Source organism: Monodelphis domestica, chromosome 5 (genome assembly GCF_027887165.1).
Source record: "Monodelphis domestica isolate mMonDom1 chromosome 5, mMonDom1.pri, whole genome shotgun sequence".
Taxonomy (NCBI): domain Eukaryota; kingdom Metazoa; phylum Chordata; class Mammalia; order Didelphimorphia; family Didelphidae; genus Monodelphis; species Monodelphis domestica.
This window is the reverse complement of record NC_077231.1, coordinates 118324206-118342284: the sequence shown is the minus strand read 5'-3', so window position 1 is coordinate 118342284 and position 18079 is coordinate 118324206. Positions and strand designations below refer to the sequence as shown.

Genomic DNA, 18079 nt, shown 5'->3' with positions numbered 1-18079 from the left:
GAGTAAGAGGAGCAGAACCAAAAAAACATTGTACACAGAGACTGATACATTGTGGTACAATCGAAGGTGATGGACTTCTCCATTAGTGTCAATGCAATGTCCCAGAACAATCTGCAGGGATCTAAAAAATACTATCCACAAGCAGAGGATAAACTGTGGGAGTAAAAACACCGATGAAAAGCAACTGCTTGACTACAGGGTTGGAGGGGATATGACTGAGGAGAGACTCTAAATGAACACTATAATGCAAATTCCAACAACAGGGAAATGGGTTCGAGTCAAGAACACATGTGATAACCAGTGGAATCGTGCATCGGCTATGGGAGAGGGAAAGGTGGTGGGAGGGGGGGAGGGGAGGAAAAGAAAATGATCTTTGTTTCCAGTGAATAATGTATGGAAATGACCAAATAAAATAATGTTTAAAATTAAAAAAAAAAATTAACTCTTGTGTGCCAATTCTGACATTACAAAACTCTGTTGTCTTTGGGGAAAAATAAATAGGGAAGTATATTTGCAAACCAAAGATTTCGGGGAATTTTTTGTTTGAAGAATAGCATATTATTTTTGTCCAAATTACACAAAACAGATAAATCTGGTTTTGTTTAATATTCTATAAATTCTTTCCCTATGCCTTATAAAATGTGTCTTTCATACTAAGAAATCAAACTTCCTATTATGGTGAAGGGCAAGGGTTCCCACTCTGCTGCAATAATCTAATCTACTGTCATGGCTCATAGTCATTTCTCTGTGACATTTGCTCTTTACCTGAAGTGGCATTGAGTGCACTGAGCAGCTTGGATATCCCAGTCACAAGACAGATGGCTTCTGCAGAGTCTACTGAAGTCAGCCCAGAACACTGCAAACTTTGTGCCTCCTCTGAGAGAGTGCTGGTCCAAAGAGTACTACCATTTACCCCTGAAAGAGCTAGAAGAGAGGCCTGTTGCTTAGGGACACCTGAAAGCATAGACAAAAAAGGAGTAGAAAAAGAGTTATCTAATAATACTGTCTATGTACCCAAAAAAATATATCATAGGGCTCTCTCCTCAAGGAGTTTCTAATCTATTTGGGGATCAACACAAAAATGTATGAAATGTTAAAGAATAAGATTCAAATAACAGTTGAAGATTCAGTTTCTCCTGTAAAATGAAGACAGTGATTCTTTTTGTCTATGAAAAACAAATTGTGCTTCTCTACATATAAATAGACAATGCTATTGACCCTATTATGAGTGCTCTGAATTGTTTGTCTAGGGGTGGTGATGGGTTGGCATTTATCCATCTATATGTTGTCATTCATCCCTCTTGTAACCAATGAATGGCACTTATTTATGAGGCAAGTTTCCAAGAGTATGAGTACAATGTGGACCTGTAGCCATGGATCAAAATAAAGCTAGCTAGGTCTAATGGTGCATACACCCATGATTTTAATCATAGGTTTAAGTGATCATAACCACAGTGCTATATAACCAACAACATGAAACATAATAAGGCTGGGAGCTACCCTACATATGAGCTATTAAAAGCTGGTAAAAGAAATGTTTTTGTACTGAGGGCTACTAAAGTATGCACACACAAAAAAAGCAAGAACCATATATATAAAATATTTCACTGATCAACTTTCTAAATTCAAAATGAAGAACAAAACACTACGCATTAAATAAATACAATAAATAAGTGTAATGCCCTCTAATTGAAGGCTGGACTTTTTTTTTAAATATTCTATTTATGCCCAAATGATTTGTATGCATTGCAAAAAATTTAAAAAGGAAAAATTCTAACAGCAAAAACAACGTTCAAAGTTTGATCCTTTTGATGAATGCCTAGATTTTCATAATGGAAGCCCAAATAAATGTCTTGGGACAAGAACTTGAATAGATTGTTCTCCTATACAAGGGAGAAAAAGTGACAATTTCACAAGCTACATAGCTCTAATCCTCTATAATTGATGTTGCATCCACATAGGAAGAGACACCTCAATTGGATATTTTCCCCAAAACTCTCCCAATCAAGTAGAGTTAGCATCATGACTCTTACCTATCATACTCCCATTTCTTAGGTTCATGAAGGAAAGCAGGACATCAGGCAACCCATCACCATTGACATCAACCAGCTCCAGTGGAGACAAGTCCCCCCCTGTTATGGAAAATAAGGTGTTTAGCAAATCAATCAACAAGTAAACACCTACTATGCACCAGAAACTGTTCTAGGAACTTGGGATACAATAACAAAAATGAAACAAACTTCATAAAAAAGCTTATAGTCTATCAGAGAGACAATATGTACAAAAATATACACAAAGTACATACAAAGTAATGGGAATGTAGAGGTCAGTAACAGTAATCTGCAGGAATAAGGAAAGACTTCAAGGAGAATGTGATACTGGAATCAAGCCTTGGGGAAAAAAACATAGGATTCTCAGAAGGAGCATTAAGGAAGAAGTGCATACTTTGTATAATGAGAAAGGGACAAAGCCATGGTACAGAGAAAGGAGTTGGTGTGTCATGTGTGATAAACACTAGTAAGACCAGTCTGGCTGGACTGTAAAGTAAAAGATGATGAATGATGATAATGAGGCTGAAAAGATCAGTTTTCAATGACAACAGAGCCAACAGAGGTCATAGAGGTAATGGGAAATGAATGGAGTTTACTGAGAAGGGGAGAAACATAGTCAGGCCTAAATAACTTAGGAAAATCTCCTAAGTTATTGTATGGAGGATAGATTGGAGGGGAGGCAAGGATATAAATTAGAGGCTATTTCCATAGTCTAGGTGAGTGATGATAAGGGCCTGAAACTAGAATGGTGTTTGTTTGAGCAGAGAGGTTAATTAATTACAATTGAAGAATAATGAAATAATCAGGAGCCTCATGAAGTCTCAGAAAATGGTTCTACTCACCTCCTTCTGGACCCAAGTGGCGGCTCCATGTGCTTTGCAGATCCCTAGGAGGGCAAGGGATCAGAAAGGCACATACTAACACCAGAATCATTGAAATCAGGACAGTCAGCAAGAAAATCAATGTGCGCACATGAGACACAAGCGAAGATGCTGTCTTCTGCTCCAGACTGCCAAGAGGTGTAGAGGGATAGCCCTCCGTGGTGACTTCAGACAAATGTTGCTTGGCAGGCCCACCTCCTTCTGCATCTGAGTCAGGGTCTGGCCCTTCTCCCTGAGGGCTCTTTCCATTTTTGACACCTCCATTTTTCTGCTTCAAGTTGAGAACAAGATCATCTTCACTTTCATCACTGTCAGCCTGGGTGAGGGGATCATATTCTCCTAAATCTGGGCTCTTCTTCCCTAAAGACAAGGAGAGCTATCATCATGGATAAAAAGGAAAAAAAGATAAACCCCAGATGAACACTGAGCTCTTTGGAGAGTGGATTCCTTTATGGTGCAGACCAGAGTCTTCTGTAGTTTATGAATTCTAAGTGAGAAAACCCCTTCTACTAATTCATAGTGGCAATTACTTTGCAATTTAGAGTCCTAGAGAAAAGTCTAAAGCTCTGAGAAAAGGCATGACTTAGCCAGGATCATACCACCAATATTTGTCAGAGACAGTACTTGTAGGACTTTCTAACTCCAAGGCCAGCTCTCTAGCTGATATGAAATACTGTCTTACATATCAATCAATCAGTCAAAATCCAAATGGGGTCACAAAGAGTTTGACACAACTGAATCACAACAAAAGCCAGTCACTGGGAATACATAGGTAAACAAACATATATTAAGCACTTACTATTTGCCAGGCACTATGCTAGGCAGTAGGGGCAGCTGAGTGGCGTAGTAGATAGACTACTGGGCCTAGAATCAGGAAGACTTCTCTTCCTGAGTTCAAATCTGGCTTTAGACACTTACTAACTATGGTCCTATTGCCTCTCGGTTCCTTATCCATAAAATGAGCTAGAGAAAGAAAAGGTAAACCACTCCAGTATCTTTGCCAAGAAAAATCCAAATGGGGTCACAAAGAGTTATACACAATGAATCACAATAAATGCCAGGCACTGGGGATACAAATATAAAGAAACAATCCCTGCTCTCATTCTAATAGGACAGACAACAAAAACATATATACAACTATGTAAACATGAGGAAAGTAAATACAAAGTAATTGAGGAGGGAACAATGAGTGCTAAGGCATAAAGATAAGAAATAAGGTGGATGAGATGAAAAGCAAAAAGGCCAGTCTGGCTGTACCATAAAGTAAATGAATCAAAGTAACAAAATGAAACCCAATATGTGTACAGTCCTAATTCACTGCTTTGCTATAACTTAGAAGTCACTGTGCTTCCTTGAACACATTTCAGAAGAGTCTAAGCTCATGAAGATCCTACCAAGCTATCAAGGCATTTTTCCTACATGCCCTAGGATGGATGGTTACCTGCATCAACCTTGCTAATTTCAGAGAAGATTATATATAAAGAAATGGCCACGAAGTGATGGATATTTTGGGGAAGAACAAATCATGAAACTCTTTTCTAAAGCATGAAGAAACAGGACTGTGGGAAATTGGGAACTACAAGCAATGAGTCATCTGTGGTAAGAGAGACAAGTAGTGACAGGATAACTCCAACAACTGCTGGACACAAATGACAGCAGTAGAAGAGTAAGGTAGTTATTCAACTGGAAGCTGACATGGCCAAAACCAAGCTATGGACAGCAGCAGTAAATACCATGAAAGAAACTGATTTAACAGAGGGTGAAAAAAAGCAGCAACTAGAGAGTAGGCTGGGCAAGAAGAGATGAGGCACAAAGCCCCCGCCCATTCATACAATATAAAATAAATATGAAATAGGGGGAGAAGGAAGGAAGGAAACTATTTTTTCTTCCATTATCTATGTGCTAGGCACTACAATAAACATTTGACAAATATCTCACTTGACTTTCACAACAACCCTTGGAAGTAGATTCTCTGCCAATTTTACAGTTGAGGAAACTGAGGAAAAGGTTAACCATTCCAAACATGAGGGCAACTTTTGCAGAAGCAGAAGATGGAATGTCTTGAAAGATGAATTTGTTACATGGCCAACCTCATAACTCAATTGCTCATGTGTCAAATCGAATTTCCCCATTTTAATGAGTGGAAATGCAATTAATTCATTCTGGCCCCAAAAAATCATAAGGATTTTTGTTTCATATGCTTTTAAGTACAAAAATGTACTTCATAAATAACAAATAAATATATTTATAGATAACAAGAAAGAATGTAAAGAAATAAACTTACTTATAAAATGTTATTTACCTTCAAGGTCAGGCAAAGAAGCTGGTGGAGGTTTTCATGTGCTATCGCTTACCATAACTTACTCTCTACACATGTAATGCTACATTTAAATGCAAAATTGATCTTACACATTACTTATGATATGTAACTTTACTGCAAAACTTAATTGCTATTTTTTTACTTTACTTAATTATCACCATTTTCTTCATTGAATTTTGGCTATTTTGCCACACTTTCCTTGATTTCACTTAAGAGACCATTTCAACAAAAATCTTTCCATGGAAGTTAGTTTATTCTTCCCTTTCAGAAGGTTTCAATAATGTATGAAACAAGTGTTGTTACACAGTTCCAACACACAACCTATTGCAACTTTTTCTGGGTGTATCTTTTCAATAAACTGTTTATTTTTTTCCCAAATCCTCAACATTTTCTTAATCTCACTTGTACTGATTACCTCATCCACCCCAAGTTCCTCTCCACTAATTTCCTACAAAACCTCCATCTGTTGCTGCTGCTCGAACTCCTTCAATACCTCTGTTGTCAGGCTCCATGGTTAAAAATTAAGAAAATTGCCCCCAAAACTAATAATAAAGACAAAAATAAAAAAGAAAGCAAAAGTAATTCAAAACAGATGCTCGCACATCCAGATAAATGCTGAACTAAAAGAGACAGCCTCTTGTAACTTGTGAAATCCATCGTTCAGCAGGCTATCTAGTGGAGGGTAGTGGAAGCTCGTGATTCAAATATCTGCTTGTGATTTAAAGCAAAAAATCCAGATCCTGACAGCTCATATCTCAAATTGCTTGTGACTTAAGGTGTTCGTGTATCAAGTTACTACTATACAGGGAAACAGCAAATAGAACAGTTTGGCTAATAGGTATTATTATGTGCAAGGGAATCAGTAAAAATGATAATGAAAAGACAGACTAGAACCAAATTATAGTAAGCTTTTTCATGTCAGATAAAGGAGTGTGTATTTTATCCTAGAAACAATGTAAAGGCTGGATTGGAAAAGGGAAAGGAAGAAGCACCAATCAATCAAGTAGGAGACTATTTCAAATAGTCAGGTGAGAGCTAATGTGTGCCTGAACTAGGATGGGACTGACATGAGAAGAGAGATATGAGAGATGTTATAGAGGTAGCACTGATGAATTAAAACAGATATTCAGTGCAACTTTAGCATTAACTATATTTTACTATTATGTTCTACTTTGATGATAACTGATGATACAAGTATATAATAGCTAAAAAGCAGAGTGATATAGAATATGAAGAAAGGTCTTTAAAGTAAGGAAAACCTGAGTTCAGGTCTAACTCTGATATATAATGGCTTTTTGATTCCAGGCAAGTCATTTAAACTCTCAGTGCTGGAGACAACTCTCCGTATTCATAAATCGTAGAACAATTGTTGGTCTGTAGAGGAAGAAGCAGTTTCCTCATTTTAGCTCAAGAGCTTGATAAAACAATACCATAGCTATTAACTTATATTCACACATGTTGTATGTGTAAATTACGTATATGTGTACTTGCTCAGGATTCATTCTTGATAACAGTTATTATATAGAACTTGTAGCCTTTTGTCATTAGGAGTATTTTTTTAATTAAAATACTTTATTTTAAACAGTGATCAAAAGAGAATTTTTCAAACTTTAAACCTCAAGCTAAAGTAGCACTTGGGTGAAAATGATATTACTTTGATATTACTGATAAAAGGAAGTAACAGTAGAAAGAGCACTAGACTTTAGACCCAGAGATATGGATTATTAATTCCAGCTCTATCACTAACTAGTTATTCCAATCAACCCAGTAATTTAATCTAGGGCTCAATTCTCTCATTTGTAGACTCCATCATGTCGAAAGTCCCTTTCGACTCTGATTATTGAAGAATAAAATCTCACCAATTCACTCCAGGTTAAAGGAAAATCATTAGAATTAGAAAGAGAAATACCATTTAAAATCACCCTAGACAATATAAAATATCTAGGAATCTATCTGCTGAGACAAACACAGGAACTATATGAAAACAACTACAAAACACTTAACCACACAGTTAAAACTAGATCTAAACAATTGGAAAAACATTGATTGCTGATGGGTGGGACGAGCTAACATAATAAAAATGACAATCCTACCCAAATTAATTTACTTATTTAGTGCCATACCCATTGAACTACCAAAAAACTTCTTTACTGAATTAGAAAAAACCATAACTAAGTTCATTTGGAAGAACAAAAGATCAAGGATATCCAGGGAAATCATGAAAAAAAAATGCAAAGGAAGGTGGACTTGCAGTCCCAGATCTTAAACTATACTATAAAGCAGTGGTTATCAAAACAATTTGGTACTGGCTAAGAGATAGAAAGGAGGATCAGTGGAATAGACTTGGTGTAAATGATCTCAGCAAGATAGTTTATGACAAACCCAAAGACCCCAGCTTTTGGGACAAAAATCCATTATTTGATAAGAACTGCTGGGAAAATTGGAAGACAGTGTGGGAGAGATTAGGTTTGGATCAACCTATATCACACCCTATACCAAGATAAACTCAGAATGGGTGAATGACTTGAACATAAAGAAGGAAACTATAAGTAAATTAGGTGAACACAGAATAATATACATGTCAGACCTTTGGGAAGGGAAAGATTTTTAAACCAAGCAAAACTTAGAAAGAGCCACAAAATGTAAAATCAATAATTTTGACTACATCAAATTAAAAAGGTTTTGTACAAACAAAACCAATGTAACTAAAATCAGAAGGGAAACAACAAATTGGGAAACGATCTTCATAAAAACCTCTGACAAAGGTTTAATTACTCAAATTTACAAAGAGCTAAATCAGTTGTACAAAAAATCAAGCCATTCTCCAATTGATAAATGGGCAAGGGACATGAACAGGCAGTTCTCAGCCAAAGAAATCAAAACTACTAATAAGCACATGAAAAAGTGCTCTACATTTCTTATAATCAGAGAGATGCAAACCAAAACAACTCTGAGGTATCACCTCACACCTAGCAGATTGGCTAACATGACAGCTATGGAAAGTAATGAATGCTGGAGGGGATGTGGCAAAGTGGGGACACTAATTCATTGCTGGTGGAGTTGTGAATTGATCCAACCATTCTGGAGGGCAATTTGGAACTATGCCCAAAGGGTGCTAAAAGTCTGTCTGCCCTTTGATCCAGCCATAGTACTGCTGGGTTTGTGCCCCAAAAAGATAATAAGGAAAAAGGTTTGTACAAGATACTCATAGCTGCGCTCTTTGTGGTGGCCAAAAATTGGAAACTGAGGGGATGCCCTTCAATTGGGGAATGGCTGAACAAATTGTGGTATCTGTTGGTGATGAAATACTATTGTGCTAAAAGGAATAATAAAGTGGAGGAATTCCATGGGAACTGGAACAACCTCCAGGAAGTGATGCAGAGTGAGAGGAACAGAACCAGGAGAACATTGTACACAGAGACTGATACACTGTGGTACAATCGAATGTAATGGACTTCTCCATTAGTGGCAATGCAGTGATCCTGAACAACATGGAGGGATCTAGGAGAAAGAACACTATCCACATTCAGAGGAAAAACTGTGGGAGTAGAAACACAGAAGAAAAACAACTGCTTGATCACATGGATTGAGGGGGATATGATTGGGGATATAGACTAAATGAACATCCTAGTGCAAACATCAACAACATGGAAATAGGTTCTGATTATGGACACATATAATAGCCAGTGGAATTCCGAGTTGGCTATGGGGAGAGTAAGAGGAGGGGAGGGAGGGAAAGAATATGATTCTTGTAACCAAGGAATAATGTTCTAAATTGACTAAATAAAATTTTAAAAAAATAAGAATAAAAAATAAAAACAAGAATGCTACTGAAGTGGTGGTTTTGAAAAACAATTCTTAGCCTCATTCTAAAACAAGTTAAATATATCTTATTTATACTTTTAAAATCTACTTACCAAACTCTTTTCCCTAGATGGTATAAAGGTAAACTTCTACCCAATATCAATAAATTACAAATTAGCAAGCCATAAATTAATGAGAACTTCCTGAATGCTCACAGAATGACACCGAGTAAAATATATCTTTGCCAAGTTTCAGCTACCTCCCCCCCACCTATGGTTACCTTGTTGATTTCCTTTTGGAACTTCCACTTTGAGGAAGGGCCCAGTCCAGCCAGCTGTTGTTCCCAAAGGTTCATTATCATGCCTGATACAAATACCTTCTCCAGCTTTCCTTCAGGTCTACTATTCCACTCAACCTTTCAGCTCCCTTTTATGTGTTATCTTCCATCATTAAAATGTAAGCTCCTTGAGATCAGGGGCTGCCTGTTGTTTGTTTGTTTGTTTGTTTGTTTCTATTTGTAACACCAGTGCTTAGCATACAAGTACTTAATAAATGCTTGCACACCCGAATTGACTTAAAAGTACTAAAATATATAATGATTTGTTCATGATTGTTCTTAATTATCAAAACTGAATTTAAACTTTATGCTCCAATTCTCAAGTCATTTGGTAATTCTATACCCTGCCAGTCTTAACGAAGATTCCCCAAGTTCTAGATTGATTTTCCTTTAAAAAAATAATTTTTTTTTGCATGTACACCTGGTTTTATTATGGTGATTAGACGGGGGTATCCCCCCTCCCATCTGAAGCATCCAAGCCAAGAGAGCCCATTGTGGCCATTTCTCTTTATAAATCACTTCTAGGAAAGCAAACAAAATTTGGCAACGTGTTGAGCAAACTTCCTCTGGTGTGACCAAGCCTTTGTTCCCACTGGGCTTAGGTCAGGGTGATGGGCTGAGCACCAGAATCCAAACCAACACCTCTCCCTCCATGCAGGACTGCCAAGGCTTTAGCAATTCTGCTTTGGACAGTCCAAGGTACATTCAGCTTTCTAATCAATAGCAGCTGGGAAGGGGGGGGAAGATGGTGAGGGCGGGAGGGGGGGGGGGGTTCATTTCAGAAAGAACTAAGTCAATGGTCCGTCTGTCCATCCATCGGTCCGTCTTACTTAAGGGGATTGGTACCCCCCTCCCCAAGGCGTGCCACCAGCACCACAAACGAGGGTGTCTGGTCCTGGAGCTAAGAAATAGGGAGAAGGAAGGAGCATGAGGAGGGAAAGGGCTTCAAGATCAAAGGCACTGAAAACAAAGTGCAGGCTGGGAAGGAACTTGACAGGGAGCAGAGCCACCCTGGGAGGAAAGACCGTCACCCTCTGTTCCTGCTGATGCCTGCCCTGATGTCTCCCAACATCTGGTCCTCCTCCTCAATGGTGCAGGCTGCCCCCCCTGCCCACACCACCTCTCACTCTGCAGCTTATCTGACTTCTACTAGAAATCCAGTTTTGGGGACAAGAACTCATTATTAGACAAAAACTGCTGGGAAAATTGAAAAACAATATGGGGAAAATTAGGTTAAGATCAACATCTCACACCCTATACCAAGATAAATGCAAAATGGGTAAATGACTTAAATATAAAGAGTGAAATCATAAATAAATTAGGTGAACACAGAATAGCATACTTGTTAGATCTGTGGGAAAGGAATTTAAGACCAAGCAAGAGATACAGAACATGGCAAAATGTAAAATGAATGATTTTAATTATATCAAATTTAAAAGGTTTTATACAAACAAAACCAATGCAACCAAAATTAGAAGGAAAGCAACAAACTGGGAGAACATTTTTATAACAAAACTCTCTGACAAAGGTTTAATTTCCTAAATATATAAGGAACTAAGTCAAAGTTACAAAATAATCAAGCTATTCACCAATCAACAAATGGTCAAGGGATATTAATAGGCAGTTTTCACAGGATGAAATCAAAACTATCAATAAGCACATTGAAAAGTGTTCTAAATTCCTCCTAATTAGAGAAATGCAAATTAAAAGAACATTGAGGTACTACCTCACACCTAGCAGAATGGCCAATATGGCAGCAAAGGAAAGTAACAAATGTTGGAGGGGATGTGGCAAAATTGGGAAACTAATACACTGCTGGTGGAGTTGTGAATTGGTCCAACCATTCTAGAGGACAATTTGGAACTATGCCCTAGGACTTTAACAGAATGCTGACCCTTTGACCCAGCCATACCACTGTTGGATCTGTACCCCAAAAGAGATAATAAGGAAAAAGACTTGGATAAAATTATTCATAGCTACATTCTTTGTGGTGGCAAAAATATTGGAAAATGAGGGAGTGTCCCTCAGTTGGGGAATGGATGAACAAATTGTGGTATATGTTGGTGATGGAATACTATTATGCTCAAAGGAATAAAGAAATGAAGGGATTACATGTGAATTGGATCAACCTCCAGGAATTGATGAAGAGCAAAAGGAGCAGAACCAAGAGAACAATGTAGAGAGACTGATACATTATGGCACAATCGAATGTAATAGACTTTTCTACTACCAGCCATGAAATGACCCAGGAAAATTCAGAGAAACTTATGAGAAAGAATGCTATTGACCTCCAGGGAAAGAACTGTGGAAACAAATGCAGAAGAAAAACATATGATCAATAATGTAGTTCAATATGGATATGATTAGGGATTTTTTGTTAAAAGATTGCTCAACTGCAAATATGAATAAAATGGAATAGTGATACATGTGTAACCCAACAGAATTGCTTGTCAGCTCTGGAAAGGAGGAGGAAAGAGCAGGGGGCAGGGAGAATCATGGATCATGTAATGATGGAATAACATTTTAAAGAAAAAAAGAATAAAAAAAATAAGGAAGAGAGGCAGTGAGGTGGCTCAATATATAGAGTCAGGCCTGCAGTCAGAAGGACCTCGGTTCAAATTTGGCATGAGACACTTTCTACTTGTAAACCTGGACAAATCTAGTCTTTCACCCTCAGTCTTAGAGTCGCTTCTAGGACAGAAAGTAGGGGTTTGGTTTTTTCTTTAAGTAAAAGTTTTTAAATAAAATCAGGAGAAGATATAATCCAGTGGCCTAGTCAAATTGCAGAACAGATAAAGGTGAATTTTCAACTGTGATTCATTTTCTTCCTAGGAAAAACAACTAAAAGGTGTTATTTACAGAGCATGACCAAGAGTACATAAGAGACATAAATAGGTCAGAAATACATAAGCTTGAAACTTCTCTAAATATTTCTGGGGGGAAAAATCAGAATGACAGACACCTAAAGGATGATAGACTTTAGGGAGTAAGGGACATAGATACAGCCTAAGAATATATGTTTTTAGATGTCCTGGTGGCACTTGGACTAAGTTCATGCTTAGTTCTCAGTAAAAATCAGTCTTGGACTACTAAGCTTAAAATAGCCCTGAAAATCTGGACCTCAGTGATTGTTCTGGAAGCACATTTTCACTGCTACTAATTAAACTCATTATATTATGATAAATCAAATATGTTCTTCCTTACTTTGTCCTTATTGAAAGTTTAAGTGACTTCGAAATCCATCAGCATAATTTTTAACCTCATGTTTCTAGGGTCTGTCATTAGCTCATTATTACCTCAGATCCCTTTGTCCTAACTAAAAGTGTCAACTAAGATAATGATGAGATACACCGAATTATATCTCCTGAGTTTCTAAACTATCACCAAGCTGACTGTCCCTAAAGTGTGAGAAAATGAAGATTCGTGCAAAAAATCAATTTATTTCATAATTGAGACCAAGGAAAAAAGGAAAAAGAAAAACTGAAAAGAAACAACTCTATAAGTCAGAACATAAAGCAATTATTTTCTAGATCTAAAATTAAAAACAGGTGAGACACACCTGACTGCTTTAAAGCATGCTACCTCCACATACAAGCCTGAAATATAAACTGACTTTGGCAAAGTATTACACCTTGACTAGAAGCCAAGTTTCTGAAACTAAACACTTCATTGAGTACCCTAGCCCCAGGCTTAATCTAGACAATCTAGAAGGACTCAATAGTTTCTGAAACAATATCCTTCCTACATCCATATCTTCTAAGCATACCTAATAGCCTATGCTAAAGTTTAAAAAAAAAAAGTTTAAAGAAGAAATTCTGAATATTTTTGCTTCAGCCCTTCCCTTATTCTAGAAGAGCTGAGTCATTTAATTTTAGAATTTCTATAGACTGTGCTGTCCTCATTGCTAGTGATCTAGTTCACCAAGGACCCTGACCATGCTTCTCTCAGACATCTTGCAATGGAGCCTGAGCACACCACTCTGGCTTTCTAAGTCTTATCCTGGGATCACTATTCATATCAACACTACTGTTGCTTCTGGAAAGGGCGATTCAATCCACAGCCCTGTGGTGCCAATCTAATAATTATTCCAATATCTTCCTAACCTAAAATATCTTTCCCTAACCATAACTCTATGGGGGTCCCATCCTAGAATGTAAACTTGCTGAGGGCAGGAATTGCCTCTCTTTTATATCTATATCTCTAGTACTTGGCATAGTACCTTCATAGTACAAGCTTAATTCATTCATTGGGACTTTATCTCCAGACCTAGAGAAATACCAGAGTAGAATGCAATATATCTTCATTCATGTAAAGTTAACAAGTTTCATCACGTAAGGGCATATACTGCTTCCTAAATTTAAATTTCTCATATATTTAACACCTCCTAGAAAAGGCAGTGTGTGTGTAATGGATAAAAGCCAATCTCAAAAGCTAGGATCATGTGGGTTTGGGTCCCACCTCTGGTCACATATCAGGCCATTCTCAGTAACATAGACAATGTACCAAAAATATGTTTGCAGAGAAAGTGCTGACCTACATTGTTGGTACAGGGAGTTCCTTATATCAATAAAATCACAATTCTAACCCTTGTCTCTACATAAATTCCCAGAGAGATCACATTAATAATTATCCCAGTGCCCTTGTGACCTAGAATGCAAGTACCAATGAAAAGATTGGTCTCAGATGAAACGAAAAGTCTAGGAGGCAAAACAGAACTCTCCCAGCCAGTGCTAAGATTATACACTGGAGAGTTCTGTTTTGTCCAAGACATTAAGGACCTATACCAGAGTGCTATGCTACGGAACAAACACTTTTTGATGAAGCCGGTGAGGGAATTCACTTTTCTCTGTCAGTGTAATGTTAATATTAAGGTTATACATATAGCTGAATTACTTTTCTTGAAGAGAAGTGTTTTACTCGGACAAAACAAATGTCAGATAGTTATCTGAGTTTACATTATTTATTTCTGTTAAAGGAAAACTAAGCTTATGATCCCATCCTGATGATAATAGTGAATTCATTCTGCAAGCACAGCAGTCTTGTACTGATGAACCCTTTCCTAGAGACACCATTATCAATATCATCTTCTGGAATACCTTCTTTGAGGCTGCAAAACCTCAGCTGACAAAGAAGAGAGAAATGAATGCCCCCACACTCACTTTCAGGCGGTCACCTTCCTCCCCTCCTTCCCTATTCTCCACCTCCAAAAGAGGGTGGGGGTGGGAGGGGAAAAAGACTGACCCTCTGGTTTGACTCCTGCACCCCATCCCCCATTACAGCTCCACCAAAAAAAAAAAAAGTGTTGGGGAAGAAGAAACCTAAAGTCTCAACAGCGGAGCACCAGCTAGTTGGTGCTGTTGCTGGTGAGGGCGCTGAGGCAGCCCCAGACACTGGTGCTGACCCTGGTCCTGGTGCTGGTGATGAGGCCGAGGTTGAGGATGCTGAGTATGCTGGGGGTGAGGATGTTGGAGCTGATGTAAGCGCCATGGCTGGGCCCGCACCCGCCTGCCCCTCGCACCTGATCTCCACCAGCCGAGGCCAAAGACGGGGTCGCTCGTTCCTCCCCACTCCTGGGCACGCACATCCATCCAGGGCTTATTTTCCAAATAGATCCCATTTCCTGAAAACCCTTTCCCTGAACCTGGACAGCGAGTGGACCCTACTAGAAGCGCCGGGAGATGCCCCAAGGACAGACTCTCCGGCCGCCGGCGACCCCAAGCAAGACCCGGCTTCTACTGCCTCTACTTTCCTCAGCCCCATCTCCACTCCCCTCCCCCCTAAGAAGGGGTATCAAACTCTGGGGGCAGTCCGGCTTCCTCCTTCTCTCTCCCCCACCCCGGGCTCCTCCAGGCAGGGGAGGGGACCGAGTGGTCCTGGAAATCCAGCTCCTTACCTGGGAGCTTGAGCGCCCGGGACAGCACGGTAGCCATGGCTGAGGCCACTAGTGCGCGTGCGCGGAGCCTCGGGTCCTGACGGGAAATGAAGTTCCTGGGGAGCCGAGGCTTAGGGGAAAGTGAGACCGACCCAGCTCCGTAGAGGTGCTCGCTGCAGTCTAGCTATGCGCTTGTGTGCTGCTGCATCTCAGGATTCATCCGCAGGCAAAAGCGGGATGTCTGAGTACATGAAAGCCAGCAGGGCGCTGATTGTAAAAGGAACTGCATCTCAGCATGCTGTTAAATGTGGGTCGGGCAGTGGACTACGCCCGCTTCCCTCCATCTCCTCTCCTCTTCCCCTCCTCTCCCTCCTATCTTGCCCCAAACACACGCCGATAGATGTATGGAAGTAAACTATATCCTCCAAACTGGCCGGATAATTCCCCTGGTCCGGGGCCGAGACACAGCAAGTAGTGGTTGGGCTAAGACAGAAAAGGTCTGGTACTTCCTAGGCTGCAGATTCTTTCGGAGTTCTCTGCCCCCACCCTCACCCCCGCATGACATCACACACTTTCCACTTTGTTCCCTGACATCGCAGACTTTCTTCTCTAAGTAAAGGAATATGGGAGAGTCTAGCATTAGCTTTTTGTTCCCTACTTGCGTTCGGTCTACCTGGAGATTGAGATAATTCTGACCTAACCACCCTAGGAGACAGGAACAGCATTAGATTTTATATGGAAGTTATACACCCTCTCAAAAAAAAAAAAAATCAGTCACAGATATCATAAAGCAAAATGATCCTCAATCTTGTGATGGAAGAAGATTGTTGAAAACAACCAACATTAAAAAATAATTTAAAAAGAAAGAAAATAACCAGCATTTACATAATGCTTTAAGATTTGCAAAACAATGATCCTCAAGATCCTGGCAGGCAGGTACTATTATTATCCCTATTTAACAGATAAGGAAACTGAGGCATCGAGAGATTAAGTTACTTTCCCAGGGTCACACACAACTAGGAAGATAGGATTCATACTAAGGTCTTCTAACTCCAAAGCCAACACTATGCATTGGTCAGAGAGTGCCAAGAGTCACAATTTAGGCCATTCATCAGCATTACCTTAGTTATTAATATCCTTGCCCAGTAACCAATCTCTACCCATCCTGTGGAAGGAACCAAATCATATTAATCATGACATTCTTAAAAACCAGTTGGCTGGAACTGGATTTAGAACCACATTTTATACTCAATATCACAATTATAAAAGGAAATGACAAGTATAAAAATCATTTTAAAAAATTAGAAGAAACTAGAAAGATGTACCTCTGCGTTTGAGAAGAATTCTTAACCAAACATGAGGTCGAGTATATCATAAAAAAATAAAATAGATAATTCTGATTGGATGAAATGGGGAAATTTTTTCATGAACAAAATTAATGCAGCTAAGATTAGAAGGGAAACTGGTGATTGAGGAAAAAAATCTTTGCATAAAATATCTCAGATAATGGCTTCATATCTAACTTCATTAGGAATTAATGCAAATGCAAATATATGAAGTAATAGAGTCATTTCCCAGTGGATAAGTAGGGAAAAGATATGGACAAACAGTTCCCAAAAGAATTTTACATTATTAAGGGTCATATGAAAAAATGTTTCAAATCAAATAAATGCAAATTGAAACAATTCTGAGATTTTATCTCACACTAAACAAAGTGACAAGTTAACAAAAGATGGGAAGAATCCATGTTGTATGGTGGGGGTCTGTGGGGAAATAAACAGAGTTCTGAAGTGATCCAACCATTTTGTGAAACAATTTGGAATTATAAAGATGAGTAACTAAAAGACCCATATCTTTTGAACTAGAGATCCCACTATGAGACACATATCCCAAACAAGTGAAATACAAAGGGAAAGGGCATACATATACATTTATATGCATGTATGTGTGTGTATCACAATATTCAGAGCAATCCTTGTAGTGCAAAGAACTAGAAATAAATGGGTACCCACTGTTTGGAGATTTACTAAACAAACTGAGGTGCACAAATATAACAATTTTATTAAATCATAAGAAATTGTAGAATATACAGGCTTCTGAGCTTACTCTGAGACATTAGTTCTTCACCTTTTTTTGGTCATAAATTCCTCTGACAACCTGGCAGAGCCTATGACCCCATAGAATAATAATTGTTGCTTAAATTTATAATTGAAGGAAATGCTAAATTTCAAATGACAACATATCTAAAGTACTTTATAAACTTTATAGATCAATATAAGTGCTAACCATTATTATTTCAGTTAGTGCTTAATGAAAATGAAAATGTGATTTTTTTTCTCATTCAAGAGTTTAAATCCCCCTAAAATCTACCCACAAATCCTTTGAGAGTATACAGACCCCAGGTTAAGAACCCATGCTCTAAGGACTAGGCCCCCTTAGGCCAATTCCTCATGTAATCACATTCTCCCCTCCCCAGGCCTGTTTAAAAATGTGCAGTACTTAGCAAATCAGTCAGGGTGCATTTTGAATCCATTGTCCATATCTCCAATTCAGAACAAATCTCTGGGATCCCAGGAAAGCATAAGCATTATCCTTTGGCTTGTTTCCCAAGGGTTATACAGGAGAAAGTCTCAAAGTAGGCAATGTATCATAGACATAATGGTCCCACGTGTACAGGAATCACAATTTCTCCTAAAAAAAGTGATTCAGAGTCAACAAAGAATATTTTACTATGTTTGTCATATTGCTGTTTACTTAGCACTTAACAAGAGTTTATTTAGGTACTTGAATTGGCCTTCCCCAAACCAAAGGCAA

General features: G+C 38.6%; 1 protein-coding gene across 3 annotated transcripts in view; it reads right to left on the bottom strand.

Annotated features, from left to right (window-relative positions):
- Nucleotides 1-15966, bottom strand: part of FAM234B (family with sequence similarity 234 member B) — a 38640-nt gene extending 22674 nt beyond the window's left edge. The window contains exons 1-4 of one of the 3 annotated variants that reach the window (XM_007503695.3): nt 15287-15966; nt 2894-3292; nt 2034-2132; nt 766-954 (exon numbers count right to left, since the gene is read on the bottom strand). In XM_007503695.3, coding sequence (XP_007503757.2) covers nt 766-954; nt 2034-2132; nt 2894-3292; nt 15287-15323 — 724 coding nt within the window. In that variant the 5' untranslated portion in view covers nt 15324-15966. Of the gene's footprint in view, nt 1-765; nt 955-2033; nt 2133-2893; nt 3309-15286 lie in introns of all 3 variants that reach the window. The other 2 variants (XM_056799169.1, XM_056799170.1) reach the window with 2 other exon arrangements.
- Between the last annotated feature and the right edge of the window lie 2113 nt (nt 15967-18079).